Genomic DNA, 17,545 nt, shown 5'->3' on the forward strand with positions numbered 1-17,545 from the left:
TAATTATATTGCACCCGCAGTAAAAAGAGCTATACATGTCAGCTCCAATAGCACTGTAACAATTATTTGCATGCACAGCCCACAGAGGAAAACTACACCCGGTGGGAACGCAAATTCAACTGGACACACAGGCCCTCTGTAACCAGTTAGCCTTAAGCTTAATGCTGATAATGCTGAAATAAATATTTTTTATTTGGCTTATTTCTCTTACAGTTTGCAGCTGTAATTGAAGCTATTTTGGTTTGGCCCAACACCAGCTTGGATGGCGGTTGTATGAGATCAGAGGTGCAGTTCTCAATTGTGTAATGTTTGGCCATATTTTGAGAATAATGATATGGATAACACAGCTCATTCCAGAGCAAAAGAAAATTGGCGTCAAATGATATACAACTGTCAGGTTGCAGTAAGAAGTTATTTGGAAAGAAGCCAAGGCTGCAGCCAAAATCTGCCACAAAATAAAAACCAGATAATATCCTGAAGACAACCATCCATCCTGCTGAAGTGTCCGTGAGCAACATAGACAATCCAAAAAATGATATTGTGTAAACTTGTCAAAGCTTATGAAGAAAGGTGACCGATTAAGAGTTACACAAAAATTGTAATCTAGTTGTAATATAAGATATTTTTCTTCATTTAAATAATGAGGCGGATAAAAGCGATTCTTTTAGACGTACTGAGGTTTTTATGACAAAGTAAAACTGTGTTAAAAAAAAGCTGTTGCCTGTTGTGGCACTTACAGAGACATTGTCATGTACTGTATATTTGTCTGTTTCATATCGTTGCCCATTTATTTCTACATAATAAATCTTTGATTTCACTGCTTCATTTTATCTCACTCAAGCCACACTCGGTGGAATTGGGGTCAAGTGAATGTATTTGATTGAAATTCAACAAAACGGGCGCCTCAATGCATCTTGGTTGCACATTTCAATTGCAAGTGCAACATCACATGCGCTAGGTGGTGCACTGTGTAAGTGAGCAAGTTTATGTGCTTTGATCATCGGTAACAGAATCTGTTGCTCAGTAGCGCCACTTGCGCCGGCCTAGCGGCAATACCTATCAGTCTTGTGTTATTACAGCCCTCATGACCACGACAGTGTCAAGTTAGCCGTACTAAAACACAGAAACGGCGGTCGGGACTGTCAAAATAAAACGCGCGCAGTTTGTTTTGCATGTAGCAGCAACTTTGTGTGACGTAAAGTAGTTAAATAAAATAAAATATATAATTTAGTCACTAAATATATTCAACAACTTCAGGTTGCCCTATAGCAACAATCGTAGTATCAGTCACAATATTAAACAAAACAATGCCATACTTTTACTTTACCGGAAGTGGTGGCTACTCTCTGACGTGTGTCTGTCTGTCTTCGGTCGGCTTGACAAAGCTTTGACCACGAATGAGCCAATAGGCTGTGGAAGGCAGAGTTGTCCCTGTGGCCGCCATTAAAGAAAGGAATCCATGAATTCAAATGGAAACCAACAGGAACCGAGGCAGAAATTATGACCGAAATAATCGTTAAAATATAGGCCGATGCCACATTTCAAGAGGTTTTTACAGGATGTATTTCGTTTTTAGACTCGTTTTTGCGATGGAGGAGTAAGACAGGACGTCTTTATTTTTTAAAGCAGAGACCGTTTTAGGGCTAAGGGGGAGGGGGAGAGTTGCTTCTTTGCTCTCCTTTTCTTTTTGTTTTATGAACATTTTTCGCTGCCTTTAATTAGTTTTTGCTGTGTGCTTTTGAGATGTCGACGTGAAGCCCACACGGTCTCTTTTATGCGCTTTTAGCTCCGGCGGGGGGGAACTGCAATCGGAAGGTTGTTGAATTAACTATCCTCCAGCCAAATGTTCCCAAAAATATTTCTCGTTGATTAAGCCTGAACATCTTTTAAAAACACAAATTCGCCAATTGTTCTTTTTTTTTTTCCCCCGGGAAGTGAAACGATGGAGAGTTGGATCTCGCAGTGAAGAAGGATGAGTTCTTGTTATGTACCAAACGGGGCCAGCTTGGAGGATTGCCATTCCAATCTATTCTGTCTGGTAAGAGATTTAAAACTAAAGGAAAGCAGCCATTTTTAACTAGCTGAACGGGGGCTAAGCTAACGTTAGCCACACGGGCATCAGTTGATAGGAGCTTAGCTAGGCTTACGGCCCTGTCGAGCTGACATCATTTCAGGGCAACACGGCATCCCGGCTCGCTCACGTTGCCGTGTTGTCTTGTTGTCACACTTTGTCACTCCACCTGGTTGTCACTGTCTGTCGGCTACATTCTTCTTTCTGACACATTTCCATTCATTTTTTTTCTTTTCTATTCGTGAAGCAAACATTCAAGGTTAACGCCAGTCGCTCATAAGCTTAATTTACTACATTTCTCTGGGTATAAAACGTCAACATGTCGCCTGCTCAGCGCGGACAATTAAACATGTTGTTGCATTTTACTGGCAAAAAGCGCGACTGTTTCCCAACGAGTTACTTGTAGCACTTTTCTCCCTCTCGCCCCCAACACCTTGTTTATGATTAACTTGCTATCTCGTTTTGGTTACATTTCCACTATGTTTTTATCAAGCGGTGAACCGCAAAGCAAACACCCCATGCATGCACTTCAGTTTGCGGCGTACAGTTGTGTCGCTGACACTGGGAAACCATTAGCTGCGAGACACTGTCTGTTTTTCTTTTTCTTTTTTTCTTTGCACAACACTGACAACTCCTGGAGGGACGAGTGTCAATGCCCAACTTGCACGCCCCTTACGCTTTGGCCAGAAAGCTCTGTTGTTGTTGTTGTTGTTACTGCATCAAGCATGCAACACTATCTTTTCGTGACAACAGTATTGGTTTGCAAACGTTAATTATTTATGTAATATCTCATCTTGTTTGTCAGCGAGGGCTTAATCTCCTTGGACTTCATTTTCTAGTATTCACACCAACTAGGGCACGGCCCCCAAGCTGATTATATAATTGTTGGCATGCATTCCTGGACATTACAAACATCTAGGTAACTACTTATCTGAGCTACACTGTCTACAACTCTATAGATTGCGGTGAAGCTGTAGTGTTTCTATATCTTTTCATCATATGTTGTTTGGGCCAGTTGCCATTAACCTAAATAAGCTGAGATAAGCAGTGCATTGAGCATCCGCTGTGTACTCCTCGATCTTCACCCCAGCAGCATATGGAAAGGTGTTGCTTGTGTGTGTGCAGCTCGTCTGGCTGTACAAGAGAACATGGTCGGAATGTGCGTGTGTTGTTGCAGTCAACAGGCTTCACCACACTTTGACTTGTAGTGTAGGTTAGCTGAGGAGTGTAACGCCTACCTGCCCGAGCTCCTCTGAACATCCTGCTCCCGGAGTTGGAAGCTGCAGGTGTGTTTTTTTTCTCAAATGCTAAAATGTCACCCTTCCAAAAAGTAGAGTTATGTTATAGATTAAACAAACACTGGACCACTTTATGGTACGGGGCCAGCAGTGAAAGACCACAAAGTACATTGATCCTAGATTGATTTAATGTGTATACAAAAGAAAAAAAGTGTTAAGTGAGAGTAGAAAGGCCTCAATAGTAATGTTGACTCCAAATGTAGTATAATAACAACATGGTGAAATACTACACCGCTCATGAAACTCATTGAAACAGCTTCCACGCTGTCTGCTCCCTAAAGGTAACATTTTATTGCAGAAAAATTCCCACTCTCTCAATACTACTTAGTAGGGTCGATTGTGTGTGCTGAACTCGTAATCACAATCTTTACGACAGCACTTGAAGGCAGCGTTGGCCACAGTGGACAGCAGAGGTAGAGGCTGGTAGTTGTGGTGCTGTGCCTGTCTGGCTGACATTTTCCTGCACACTGAGACTAAGCATAACACCACTGCTGTTATGACTCACTCGCTGAACAGACTCCACTTTGTGGTTTTATAGTGAAAGAATGCGAATACATTGTGGGACTTTTTTCCTCCTTGGTTTTTCAGTGGATAGTCTTCTCTGGAGTATGATACAACTTGTTGCATTCTTTTTCTTTTTTTTGCATTTCAAGTGGGCTTATGGGAATTAACTTTAGTCTGTTTCTGTATTATTATTATTATTATTATTATTATTATTATTATGGGTTTATGTCACTGACATTTGTAGTTTGAGCTTCCATGCATTTCAGGCCCAAAGGTACTAAGCTTCTTTTTTTAAGCACTCTGCAAAAATGATCTGTTTGTTGATCGTATGTGGCAATCATTAAAGTGACAAGAGCTCCGTATACATTTACATTCGAAACCTCTTCAACCAAAAATGCAAACACACACACACACTTGTTTACTTTTATGTTTGCTTAGTGACAGGGTTGAAACTGAGGGAGAAAGAAAGGTGAAAGACAGGAAAAGAGACTTGGTAGAGGAGGAGCATCTGCAGCATGATTTGAGGGGCTTCACCTGTTGCTTGTCTCATATCGTGACAGGAAGGCAGCTGTTTGAACACAGTTCCCTACTGAGACCCAAAACCTTAAGTGGCCAGAGGGAAGGTGAGCAGCTGGCAAAATCAGGGGTCGTAACCTCACCCCCCCATCCCCGCCAAGTACTTGTCACCTTAAGGAAAGAGCACTTCCTTCCTCTATCCAGTGTCTTTGGCCTTAGTTTCCCACCTAATACATTAGTATTTTTTGGGGGGGGCTATGGAATACGAAAGATGAAACGTCTCATGACCCAAAAGCAGTCACTTGCCATACTTAAGCGTTTGCTAAGATGCAGGTCGGTGTAAACACTTATGTTTCATAGAGAGAGGGGCTCTTCAGTTCTGCCTCTTCAGGCTCAGGAATACCAAAGGACAGAAGTTCATTTAAAAAAAAAAAAAAAAAAAGTATTGTCCATAGGTTTGACACACGATCACAGAGCAGGGGCGCTATGAATCGGCAGTGCAAATACTTTCTTCTATTTCCTGTGTAAACAAAACCGTTGGGAGAGACCCGTTTCAGTGTCTTTTTAGAATTTTTTTTATTTAATTAATAATAATTGTAATTAATATGAACTCGACAAGCTCGAGAGCTGCTTCACGTTCTCACTGCTCTCAAACGTGCGGTCATACTGTACACATGGCAAGACTACCAACTGACCAAAACCCCACAAATGTACAGAGAGTTTCAGTTTTGTCACCACATCCGCGCAGTATTGAGCTCCGCGTCTCACTGGGATTGTGAGGTAAAACTCGTTGGCCTTTTTTGCTCTCTGGCATCCAAGCAGTGCAAAAGAGAAAAGACCGCTCTGAATGTCAGTGGGCACTTTTCAGCTCCACACTGCAGCTGGGCAGACATCATGTATCGCATAAATTGTCCACGCACCGCAACAAACGTTGGCAGCACCTTCTTTTTCTTCAGTGCAATTCAGTATCACTGCTCTGATTTCAACACTAAAGCCCATGAAAAGAATACTGTTCATTTTAAACGTCTCTTTGACATAATTGTAATAACTGTGCTGTGTGAGATGCACCTGCAGTGATCATTAAATGTAGTAGATGTGACACTTTTAAACCTAATCAAGTTATCTCATTTCAGATAATAGACACAATGCGTTCAATAAGCCATTCATTACTAAGGATTTCTTTTTGATAGTAACGCACCTCTACACCACAGTTGCTGTAGTGAAGGTTTGTATTGTGCCATATATTCTAAAGGCAAGATTCATAAGGTATTCAATTACCCACTTGGCAGAGAAACTGCAGCATAGATACAAACATCCCGATGGTGGCAGAAAAGGTCTGGAAAAAGACGCCGAATGGAACTGTAATGTAAGATGAATAGTCTAGACTTCTGCTCTTGTAGACTGTTGTATTTCATCCACACATTTAAGCAGCATTAATCAGTATTCCAGCTGCGACTGCTACAGCAGATAAATCTCAGAGAGGAAGCGGGTCAAAGCTTCTGTGCCCACCGGATGTGGTCAGCTGGCTCAAGTTGCCCTGCACTTACTGTAGTCAATAACAACAAGCATGTTTGTGTTTTCTCCGTCACCTGACACCATGCTGACAGTTTAAACCATTTAACCATCTCTTGTTCACATGCTCATAGAGAAGTTTGTCTGCTTGATTTCGGAGATTGCCTTTTCTTCTTTTTTTTACTCCAGTTAAACCCGTTTGTCAGCTGGGAAAGTGTGTCATTGTCAAATGTGTTCTCTTCCCCCCCCCCCCCCCCCCCCCCCCCCCCCCCCCCCCCCCCCCCCCCCACATCTTTACTTTTTGAATAGCACACTTAATAGATTATTATAAGTTGTCTTCAGTTGGGCTGATCCATTTGATTGACGATAGTAATTGTTTCAGAACAGATTGTTACTGCTTAATTGCGGTACAACATTTTTATTTGGATAGAGAGCACTTTGCCTTGCCCTTTACTCTTTTGTTCTTGTAAATGTAACGTCCACACGGAAGATGATGCAGCAGGAAATGTTTAGGTCGTGTGTGTGTGTGTGTGTGTGTGTGTGTGTGGACATATATACAAGCCAGTTCTGCTGCGTGCAGCACATAATCATGTCGGAAAGTGTGATACCAAAATGTCCGAGGGAGAGCGGCCCGTAACAACATCTTCAAGGCCCTTGTGAACACATCCCTGTACATATTGAAACACACACCGTGCCATTGGAGTCCGGTCAGTAAGATGATGGGGCGTTCACATCTGCACTGCTTCCGGTCTGGTTTCACAGTTAACCGTCATTCCCGCCCTCCCTTTGCATTGTGTGCACAGATGTTTCCTTGCGAGATGCAGGTGTACTGTAGTGCTTCTCACACTCGAGCAGGAAGGAGCAGCCTAACACAGACCTGGCTCTGCTGTCTGCACCTCTGAGCCTTTTCTCAGCATGTGGAGCAGCTCTAGAAGTGTTCGTCACAGCTCAAGATGTTTTGCTCATGCATCCAGATAACTGCTGTGTTAAAGGGAAATATGTGGATGTCCAATCGGTGTCGAAGCAATAACTTCCTCTGTGCGTGCTGTATTGACCTATAAAGCAGAGTTCTAATGCCGGCGGTGCGTACATGCACCGGGATGCACTGCTCTGAGCGCCTGACGCCTGAAGGGTTCTCGCCGGCCGTGTCCTCTTCCACGGCTGATGCAGCCGCGACCTCTGCCTTTCTGCGCTGCCTCTCTTCTGCCGTGTACTCTGGCTCCAAGCTGGAATAACAGCCTGCAGTTCCTCCTCGCATGCAACTACGTCACTGCTGGATGCAGGAAGAACAACCGATTCTTCAGCTGCCGACTCGAGTCAATATAGCGCGCACCGAGGAATTTATTGCTTTGATCGACATCATTTACCACCAACACTGATTGGACATCCACAGAAGAAAAGTAAAGTTATGATGACTCCTTGAATGCTTGCCCTTCACTTATTCCCTTGAGTTAGTGTTGAATAACAAATCAAACGCATGCTTTCTGTTTTTTTTGCTGATGCATGCAGTGCATACTTCATAAACCAGCTTGCCTGTATGCTGCTGCAGTGCATTAGGATTCATCTCGTCGAAACTATTCTAACATCAAGCTTATTAATGATTTGTCCATTGTGTGTGCACTCACTACATCTTTATTGCTTCCTAACTTGTTGTTGTGATCGAGCTCTGCTCCAGCTGACGCCACACAATGCTCTGTTTTGAAAGTCCCCAGCCCCCCCCCCCCCCACAACCCCCACAACTAACGCCACAAATCTCCCAGCTTACCCATAGCCAGGCGAAACACCGCCGCATCGCCACAGGCACGGGTAATCACTTGTTCGGGCTCAGCGCCTCTGCACTTGAGTTAAGATATCCCCCTGAATTGTAATGGATTAATTGGTTGAATATACAGAGGGACAGTTTGCCAACTCGGCCTGAACGGGATGGGGCTAAACGGCATGAAAGTGAACAGTCCACGTTCGTACAGATTACGTGAAATGTCTACAGGATAGATGGAGGACTAAGAGTGCCGGCGGTAACGTGGACGTACGCCCAAGGCATCACATGCATGTGCACACGCCTCTACATGTTGAGGTAGACACGGGTTCTCTGTCGGTGCTTGGATGATTACCAACAGTGCTAGCTAGCAGCCGAGTGTAATTGTTCTGCTTTAACACCTAATAACCCCGCCAGTGATTTACTGCCTATGAGGCTTTTTCCTGCGTGTTTTGTTCTCTCTATGAAAGCCAGACAGCGTTTATAGAAAGGCAAAGCACCCCACCAGCACTCACCAATGATGAGGATTAAGGTGGAGAGACCACATTTACCAGCATTAGTTCTTTCCTATTTGTGTTTGGAACATGTTGTCCGTGGTGATATTGAAAGCACAAGTACACAGTTATTTGCAGAAACAGACAAACATCATCCCCCCCCCCCCCCCCCCCCCCCCCCCCCCCGCCCTCAAACACAATAAGGGCTCAGTTTTATCATTTACTTTGTAACTTTCAATTTTTCCCTTTCTCTCTGTTTTTCTCCCCCTAGCTTTGACAGCCCAGGTGTCTTATTGTCAGAGGTAGTTGGTGGGCGAGCCCCATAAAAGAGGATTAATACCTACTCTTTGCACTGTGCTCAGCACATGTTTACTCCGAGCTGCTGAGTGGATCCTGAAGCAGCGACTCTGTACACTGACTGTCTCTTTTTCTCCCCCCCTCTCCCCCTCCCCCGTCTTGCAGGCTGACTTAACAGGAATCAAATGGAAGAGGTTTGTGTGGCAGGGTCCCACCTCCGCGCCCATCCTCTTCCCAGTGACGGAGGAGGACCCCATCCTATGCAGCTTCAGCCGCTGCCTGAAGGCCGACGTGCTAAGTGTATGGCGGCGCAGTCAGCGGCCGGGGCGGAGAGAGCTTTGGCTCTTCTGGTGGGGGGACGACCCCAACTTCGCCGACCTGATCCACCACGAGCTTACAGGTGGGGGACCCTTGACGTATACACATTAAGGGCACAGAGGTGGTTCTCCTAGTGAAGGAGCTGGTCATTGTCATCATCCTGCTGCTGCATGATAGTTTGTCAGGTGGTCAGCCAAATAAGCTTGTCTAGTACAGCGATAGAGGACTGCTATTCTATGTTTGATTCTCTGAATAACCATGAATATGAAATTCACCTCCCCATACCCTTGCACCTTTTTTGTTGGATTCATTCAAGGTTCTAATGCTGAAAGAGCTGTAAAAGATAACGGGAAGTGTTGAGGTCTTGGAATTTTTGTAAGGGAAGCACTTTGAACATCGATCACCCTGTCAAGAAACGTTATTGGTCGTACAATGAAAAATGATACAGGTTCTGCTGCTCGATTGTCAGGTAGGCACAAGGGAGTTACCCTGTAAGTGAGAGCCTTAGGGAAGTGTTCAAATCTGTGTAATCCCCCCTCCCCACACACAGCTCCCCCACCCCACCCGCCTCCTGACTGATGAGCTAGCCAGCCAAGCTTGTAGTGCCAACACCTGTCTCTTCATGTGTGTTCGAGTTCCTTATCATATCTAAATCACCAGATGAGGCGACACCTTGCTTTTTTATTTTGACCAAGTAGACTATAATCAAATGAAGGCATTCCTCAACGAATGAAGAGGAAGGTATAAAACGCTGGGCTCAGTCCGGTTTATAACTTCTGTCGTGCAGAAACGAGGCATACGCACCCACCCCCCACTTCAGTAACATTTAGCAGTGGAAGATGGGAAAGGCCATCTTTATTCATGCTCTCTGCCATGTCAATTGAACTTTGGAGTCTGAGCCAAGCAATGCCCGCCTGTGACCCTCCTTCATTATGGGACATTGTGCCTGAAGTGGACTCAAAATGGGAACTGAAGGCTACGATGGTCCGCTCACTCAGCCCTAACGGATCCTGGTAATTACCTGAAGCATCTGGCTCAGGGCCGCTAATAGAGTGTGCTACATTTCAAGTTAGAGAGGGTGGTATGGGTAATCTATATTTGGAAGTTGTTGGAGTCACTGCTGTTTTCTCAGGCTGGCTTTAGGGAGATGAAACGGGATATTGTTTGTGTGTCAGAAGATTGAAATTGAATATTGACCAGGAAATCTCAGCTGCATGTTCCCTTCCAGCTATTCTAAAACAAAAGGATGAATCATGTGTTGGCAGGTCTTGTTTTTGATGTGGTGCTAGAGCACATCTATTCCTCTTGAGGTTGACGTGGACCGTCACAGGGACATGCACCTGATGAGCCTTTTTGCCGCATTCCCCATCACCCCATGTTTGTCAAGTGTTTTGTGGCTCCCTTCTCTCTCGTGGAAGACGTCTTCCTACTACTTCTTGCGCATTTCCCCCTCCTGTAGCTGCTGTGTTGCTTTGTCGGTGAAATGAAGCAGAGCAGCGTCTCTAGATGGTCTAAAGACAGCCACAGGGCTTCTTTTTCCTCCTCCAACCTCTGCTCTGCAGCTGCTGATCAAGTCGGTGCAGGATGGTGTGTCCTGAGACCCGATCACACAGCTGAGGCAGGGATGAAGGCATGTCAGGACCTCTGTCTGGATGATTATACCTGTGTATCTGCACGCGCTTGTACCTCCTGGGTAGGGGGTACTACTGTCCACTTCCAGAGCCCTTTAAGGCATGACTATGCTCAGAACTGCTTGTTGGATGGCTAAATGGCTTATTGAACCCTTTGTCAATTTCTGTAACTTTCCCAAACTGTCAATCTAACATTCACACCCACTTCACGCCGTGATTGGCCAACTATGCCAATGAGAGAAAGGAGCCAGGGTTTGAACTTCTCTTTCTAGCTCTCCAGTTCATTCTTTGCACACTCCTTTCTGTCACTTCTCACTATGAATCCCTTCCTTGACAGACTCTCTGAAAATATGAGCCGCTATCCCCATATTTAAATGGAGCATGTGACTGGACAGGTGAGCGATTTGAGCAGCTGTTGACCGGAGCAGTTTGAGCGAGAGTTTGAGGGAACAAACTGCTCTTCGAGTGAGGGGTTCAAATTATCACCGGTGCACGCGCATGCCTTGTCGCCTGGCTGGTAAAATGAGTGCAGCGCTCAGTTCAGGACTGTCCACACGAAGGCATTCAAGATTTTGCCACAGCTCTGTGAGGAGTGCTATGGTACACACCGATGAAACCTGCAAAGAAGACTATAGTCGTCAAAAAGTTCTGGAACTCTTACCCCTGGGAAAAAAACAAATGTATATCAGCAAGTGTTGGCCATGCAAACAATGACGGGACCTGCCCAACCTGTTGTTGCTTTTGAACCACCGCACACTGTATCTTTTACCACTTCGGTGTATTTCTTTCCTGTCTTTTGTCCAAGCCTGGCTTGGGTTTAAAAAGCTTTTTTTCTTTTTGTGTTCTCAGCCTCTTTTTAGTCTTATGGCTATGTTGGCGGTAAACATGAAAATCCGCTCTTTTTTTCTTTCATTTCGGCAAGCCGAAATGCCGCTTACTCCCCCCCCCCCACACACGCACACACACACACACACACACACACACACACACACACACACACACACACACACACACACACACACACCCTTCCACCCTCCACCCTCATTAGATTAGCGGCCTGTGAAAGTCTTTTTAATTTTGAGCAAGTGCCATTTGTGTATACCAGCGTGCCAGTAATCCCTTCTCTCCAGGGAGATGAGGGGAGAAGGAGTGAGCGGGAGAGATGAGAGTAGTGAAGGGCGGAAAAACTTTTAATGTCTGACGCTTAATCACTACTGAAGGAAGGCGAAGGGTAACCACCAAGCCCCGCCGCGCTCTACACTGTTGGACAACCCGCCTTGCTCACGCTAACACGAGTAAAACCAAATCTAATCTTCCCCTGGCCATGCACAGAAATGATTCCCAACAAGTGAGCTGCTGAATTAAACGGCTTGCCTCCCCCTCCCACCGGTTGAGTATAGGCATGCATTCTTATGCAAATGCCGTGCGCTCTTCATCGTCATCTCCCTTCAAAAGCTGGTGGAAGCTCCTGACCAGAGGTTTTTGAAGCGAAAGAAAAATGGCTGCCCTTTCCTCCCTTCAGATCCCTCTCTTTTGGGGGTAGAAATAAAGAATGGATGTCTGTCTGTGAGGCTAATTGCTCCGCCGTACATTGCTTACTTGTCAGGCCTGGTCTCTATAGCGTCTCTCCCCGTACCAGTCCACTGGGGCTACCGCCGCCGCCAGTCTGGTACCACGTTTCCCTCTTGGGTCTCTCCTAGTTCACTGTTCCCTCAGCTGTATGGGACTCTAGAGTGATGGGCTTCACGCTGCAGTCATTCTTTACCTTTCTAATGAAGTCGAAGGGGAAAAAACTCCAAAGAACACAGATGTAGGAGAATTTGGAAAACATCTGTTTTGATGAAAGTCATTTTGGTGTTGAACATCTCTCCCTGCTAATTTCTCTCCTTGAGCAGCGGGGCTGGGGTTATTGATTGCTAATTGGAAGGTTGAAAGGGAGAGACGGCCATGTGCTGTCCAGCACAGGTTATCAGCGAGCCATCTCCACCGCGGTCCCTGGAGCTCGCACATCTATTCATCACCGGGTGTCGGGTCGGCTCTCCAGAGGACGACAGACAGAGAGTGGGGGATGGAAGCAGCATTTAAATTGTCTGGCTCCTCCACCAGTGGATGAACACTTTGTTTTGGGATCTATCCAGTGATGGAGGGAGTGAACGCTTAATGTAACGGCCGTCTGTGAGCTTGTTTCGCACAATGATCATCTGACAATTGTTTTAATTTTTTTTTTTGCTGGTATGCACTAATTCTTAGACTTTGTTTTCTAGCTTTGTCAAGTTCATTGTATTTATTTTTTCTGTTCTTTTTTTAGCACTCCCCTCTGTGCCTTTTTTTTATTTTTTATTTTTTTAAACAACGGTGAAATCAAAACAACCCTGCTCTGCACTTTTGGGCAGAATATCCAGTTCCAAAGGGCATATTTCAGTAGTCTGCGAGGGCCCTGTTGGCTGAAGGTTTCAGACCTGTAAGCCATCCTCCGTTTGAAGGACTGCCCGCAGAGTTTGTTGACGACACAAATACCAATACAACTGTTGACATTATGTCTTCTCTTTATTTCATTACCTTTTGAATGTAGTTGTCTGTAACTGTAAGCCAGCATGGTAAAATAAATGATGTGCTTTTGATTTCTATGTAAAACAGACTGAAACCTTAAAATGGAAAAAAAAGATGTTGTTGATGGTCAGTTCTTTTTACTGGTTAAAATAAACGTCACCACACTATTGGCACACAAGTAGTTTGTACATCACTTTATTGTTTAAACATGCCCCAATGATGATTAATGTATTGTTTAACTAGAATATGTTATTAATGCTGTGTCTTACCTAGCTTTTTATTAGTTTAATTAAATGATTTATTAAATAAACCTATGCCAAACATACCTATAAAAACAACATGTGACTCACTCGATTTCGACTTCTCATCATCGTACATCCATTGGAAATTCCATTGCGTCATATCTAATTTTTAGAAGATGATTTTAGGCCTCTGACATTAATAATTGGTCAATGACAGGAAATAGAAAAGTGTTCCAGGACATTTTAAACTGTAAATTGGGAGTTTGCGGTTCAGGCATAGCTTGTGTTTTTCCCTCCAGTGCTGTTACTTTGACAACACGGCCTGTTTTAGTGCGTTTCCTTAATCCGGGGGCCCTTTTTAAGCTTTCTGTAAAATCATCACGTCGCTGCCCCCGTTTCTAAAGCAGCCTGTCTAATGAGGATGCTCTCTACCCCCCCGCCTGTGAAATGTGTTTTGTCATGAATTATTTTGCCAATATTCGGGGACTGATGCAGACACGCTTCTTTATCATCATGCCCGCCCGCGTTGTTTTGAAACGGAGGCTGGTAGTCGTGAAATGCACCCGACTTGTTAATAACAACGGTTTCATCTTTTGAATGTAACAAAGTGGCTGCACTTCAATGAGTAGTCGGCGGTTTGGCCGGCCGCCTGCGCTTACGGAAAGCTCTGAGCTTTACGCCTGTCGTGGCTAAAGTTTTCATTGATCACCAGGGAGCCTGCTCTCCACACACTCATCATACCACTATTCCTGCCTTCCCATTGCCAACACGGCAGACAACGATCTCTGAATCTAAAATAACTCGGGACGAAACTGCTGCCAAGTTCATGTGACCGCGAACATCAAAATGCATTTAGAAATGCAAACGGATCGTCCCGAGGTGCGATCGGGTGAAGGTTCTGCGAGTGGTTGACAAAGTACTCCTCTAAAATGACTCGGCAGGCAGATCCGTGGTCGTGTCTCATGCTGATCTGTTGCACATACGGTAATCCTCGATAAACAGCTGTGACTCTAAAAACACGCGTTGTATTCCAATTCAATAAATCGTGATATTTTCCTTGTTTTCGTGAGCCCCCCGCCTCTGCATTGATAAACCTGCCTGTGGACTGTGGGCGGTAATCTTTATGACTTGACAACTCTCGACAGTGAAAATGTAGGCTCATATTTGTCTATTACAGGGCCATATTTTTACAGCAAACTGTCAAGCCACCGGTTATGTGGTTGTCTGACTCTGCACTCGCAATCCCCTTTAAAAGATTGTAAGAGCATATCTCTGCTCTCTTGGATAGTGACAGCCGTGATGGCACACAACAATGAGGTTGAGACTCAGTCCCGCGGTGACGTAACGCTGCAGCGCAGTGGATGCCCCCAGGCAAGGATTCGGGAAAGGAGAGACGCCACTCACTCTTTAGAATCCCCAAATATTACTGACTTGGGCAGCCAGAGAGAGTCGAAGTGAATTTTAAAAATCTCCACGCTTTTGCTGTAAACATTGGACCGCAAAGTGTCTGTGGCGTGAAATCCTGACTATGGCTGAAAGCAATTAGAAACTGAATGAGAACACATAATTGGGGCGGGAAACACTGCTTTCTGGAATGACATTAGAGATCCTGTTAATACCGTGAAAGTATTTCTATTTTTTTTTCCTTTTCTCTTTTAGTTCTTCTCTCAGGCACATTGTTATTTTCTATACTATTTGATCACTTGGTAGTCTTGGCGAAGGTTTGTTGGCGTGGTGTTGGTGGTCACAGAGAGGCCATGGATGTCTATTAAAGATAATTAGTCAGTGATACACATGGTTAACCGTGGCTAAGCATTTGTGGTGCTTTCTCTCTCTTTTTTTCTTTCCACGTCAAAGATGGTGCTAAACTTCAGTGTGCGACGGCGAGAATGATGAATAGATAAACCCAGAGCAGCCCTGAGGAGAAAAAAGAAAAAGTAAAGGAGGCCGATGGCTTTTGTGCTTGGGGATCAATTTTCCGGGGCTAATCTCCTTCCTGTGAACCACCCTCCGCTTTCCTCTTTTCCTCCAGCTCCCTCTCCCTCTCTGATAGATCTCCATTGACCGGCACAGCGCAGGGACCCCACCACGCACGCTGCCCTGGCCCATGGGTGCAGTCTCCCTCTCCCCTCGCTCGCTAGCCGTCTCTCTTTTCCCTCTCTTGCTTGAGAAATATAAATTAATTAGTAATGGAGCTTTTTCAGAGCACCAGTGGTTCTCTCCCTCTCTCTTTCCTTGCAGATAAGGAGGAAGTGGAGGAGAGCACCTTCTGTCCAGGCTTGGTAGAATCCCCCTGAGCTCAGTCGATCACAAGGCATTAATCTTGCCGTTTAATGAACGACTGCTGCTCTAATTGCTTATACACAGAAGAGCAACTGGGGGGGGGGGGGGCTCAAGTATTTTCTTTCCTTTTACTAAATTCCATAACTTTGTTACTCCAGAAGCACCCATGTGCCATTTTGTGACATTAGGGTGTGTGTGTTGGGGATAAGCAGCATTGGATCTAGACGTTATAGGAAAGGTGTTGTGCGCTTTTGTTTCTAAAGGACTTTGCTTGCTGGAGGTAGGCGTGAGTATTCCCGATAGAGCCCAAGAGCTCTTATCAAAGGGCAGCTCATCCCGGCGTGCTGCACGGGAGGCAGTGGCATGAAAGTGTCCCGGCCATCAGCTGAGCTCATAAATCTTTGTCCAAACGAGGCCACTCATCTTAACGCCCTGTGCTCTGACCACCGCGTCCCACCCTCCCATTACAGATCTGCAATCAAGCTTCAATTTTGGGTCACAGATTATTTCTTTCTTTATTTATCTTTCTTTCTTTCTTTTTCTTTATATATATATATATATATATATATATATATATATATATATATATATATATATATATATATATATATATATATATATATATATATAATCACACTACACACTCTCGCACTACATGTCCATTACTTACGAATGTAAGAAGTAAAGCAGCTCTAAAGCCAGTGTAAGAAAATAATGTATACAGCTACATATCTATAAAGTACTTTTCAAGTATTTATATCACACAGGCGCAAACCAAGACCGGTTTATATAGACTATTATTCACCTGAAGACATGCTATCAAGATTATGAAATGACATACCGGAACAAATGATTAATCAATGAATCAAGAACATCTTTGTCAGCTGCATCCACAATCAATTTATAGATGAGACTGTAAAATGAGGATTTGTTCGGTTATGTTAGTTTGGTGCTACTCTCTGGCTATTTTACAGCTCGCATCAAGTGACTCACGAAGGTACAAACTACGACTCACTCCTATCTGCTGATTATCTTTAATTTTTCGGCACGTCACATGGTCCCCCCCCCCCCCCAGTCCTGTCTGTCCCAGACCTGTGATGTTACCTGCACAGGATGTTTTGTTTTGTTTGGGGGAAAACTTTTTTTTTATAGAAGTTGCATAACCAATCATAGTGAGTGTTGCGTTGTTTCCATTGGACCCGCATAGACCTGGACTGCAACATTAACTCTTTGTCTCTGAGTCTGTCTGAAGAAGAGTGTTGCAACCGGCGTTGGATGATGGAGGAGGAGGAGGAGGAGGAGTAGTAATGGATTGCCATGGTAGTTAATGTAAAAGTAAGTGTAGGGAGATTTCCACCACTTTTACAGAAGAGCCATCATCCACAGAGCACTGAAGGTTTAATTGCAAACGGGGTTGACGTCTCTCTTGCCACAGATTTGAGCCCTGCTGCTCGCCTCATTTTCTCTTGTCTTTCAAGTGTTGTCAGTCACACTGATCTGTCTCTTCAGCCAGCAGTTTGACCTAAATCCTATTTTGTTATCTTTCCCCCCCCACCCCCGTCTTTTCTCTTCATCTGCTGTCAGTGGCCCAGTGGTCCTGCTTTCTTTTTGCGTGTTGACTTGTTGCCCTCTTGCCTGCCAAGGTTCTCGGGATGGCCAGACCAGCTGCCGGATCACTTGAAGCAAACTTGGGGAGGGGGGGGAAGCGCAGAGAAAGTTGACTGGCTTCATATTGTTGTTGATTCACTTTTATTCTGCAGTTGCTGTAAATTCTTTATGGGAAATTGTTGTTTTCCTTCCTTTTTCCTGCCTCTGCCCTGCTTTTCTGTGTTCCTGATCTTATCCCACAATGCGTGTCTGTGTGTGCGTGCGTGTGAACCTGACAAATGAGTTTGTTGCTCTCTATATAATCGGGCATGCAGACCTCTTTACTTGGCAGCTAGCCTGGGGGGTTGTTTTCCCTTTTCAGTTGGATGTAATGTTTTAAAGGCTAGTTGAACACCCACAATTGCCTCCATGCAACATTGCCGTCTGTCTGCTCTAACTCAGGAAAACATAACGGCTCTCAGCATC

General features: G+C 44.7%; 1 protein-coding gene across 2 annotated transcripts in view; it reads left to right on the forward strand.

Moving 5' to 3' along the window:
* Positions 1 to 1,398: 1,398 nt before the first annotated feature.
* med13a (mediator complex subunit 13a) overlaps positions 1,399 to 17,545 on the forward strand; it is a 67,995-nt gene continuing 51,848 nt past the window's right edge. For both annotated transcript variants that reach the window (XM_034549550.1, XM_034549551.1), the window contains exons 1-3: positions 1,399 to 1,815; positions 1,936 to 2,038; positions 8,614 to 8,848. In XM_034549550.1, the coding sequence (XP_034405441.1) occupies positions 1,973 to 2,038; positions 8,614 to 8,848 (301 nt within the window). In that variant the 5' untranslated portion in view covers positions 1,399 to 1,815; positions 1,936 to 1,972. The remainder of the gene's footprint in view (positions 1,816 to 1,935; positions 2,039 to 8,613; positions 8,849 to 17,545) is intronic.

Source organism: Cyclopterus lumpus, chromosome 14 (assembly GCF_009769545.1).
Source record: "Cyclopterus lumpus isolate fCycLum1 chromosome 14, fCycLum1.pri, whole genome shotgun sequence".
Classification (NCBI taxonomy): domain Eukaryota; kingdom Metazoa; phylum Chordata; class Actinopteri; order Perciformes; family Cyclopteridae; genus Cyclopterus; species Cyclopterus lumpus.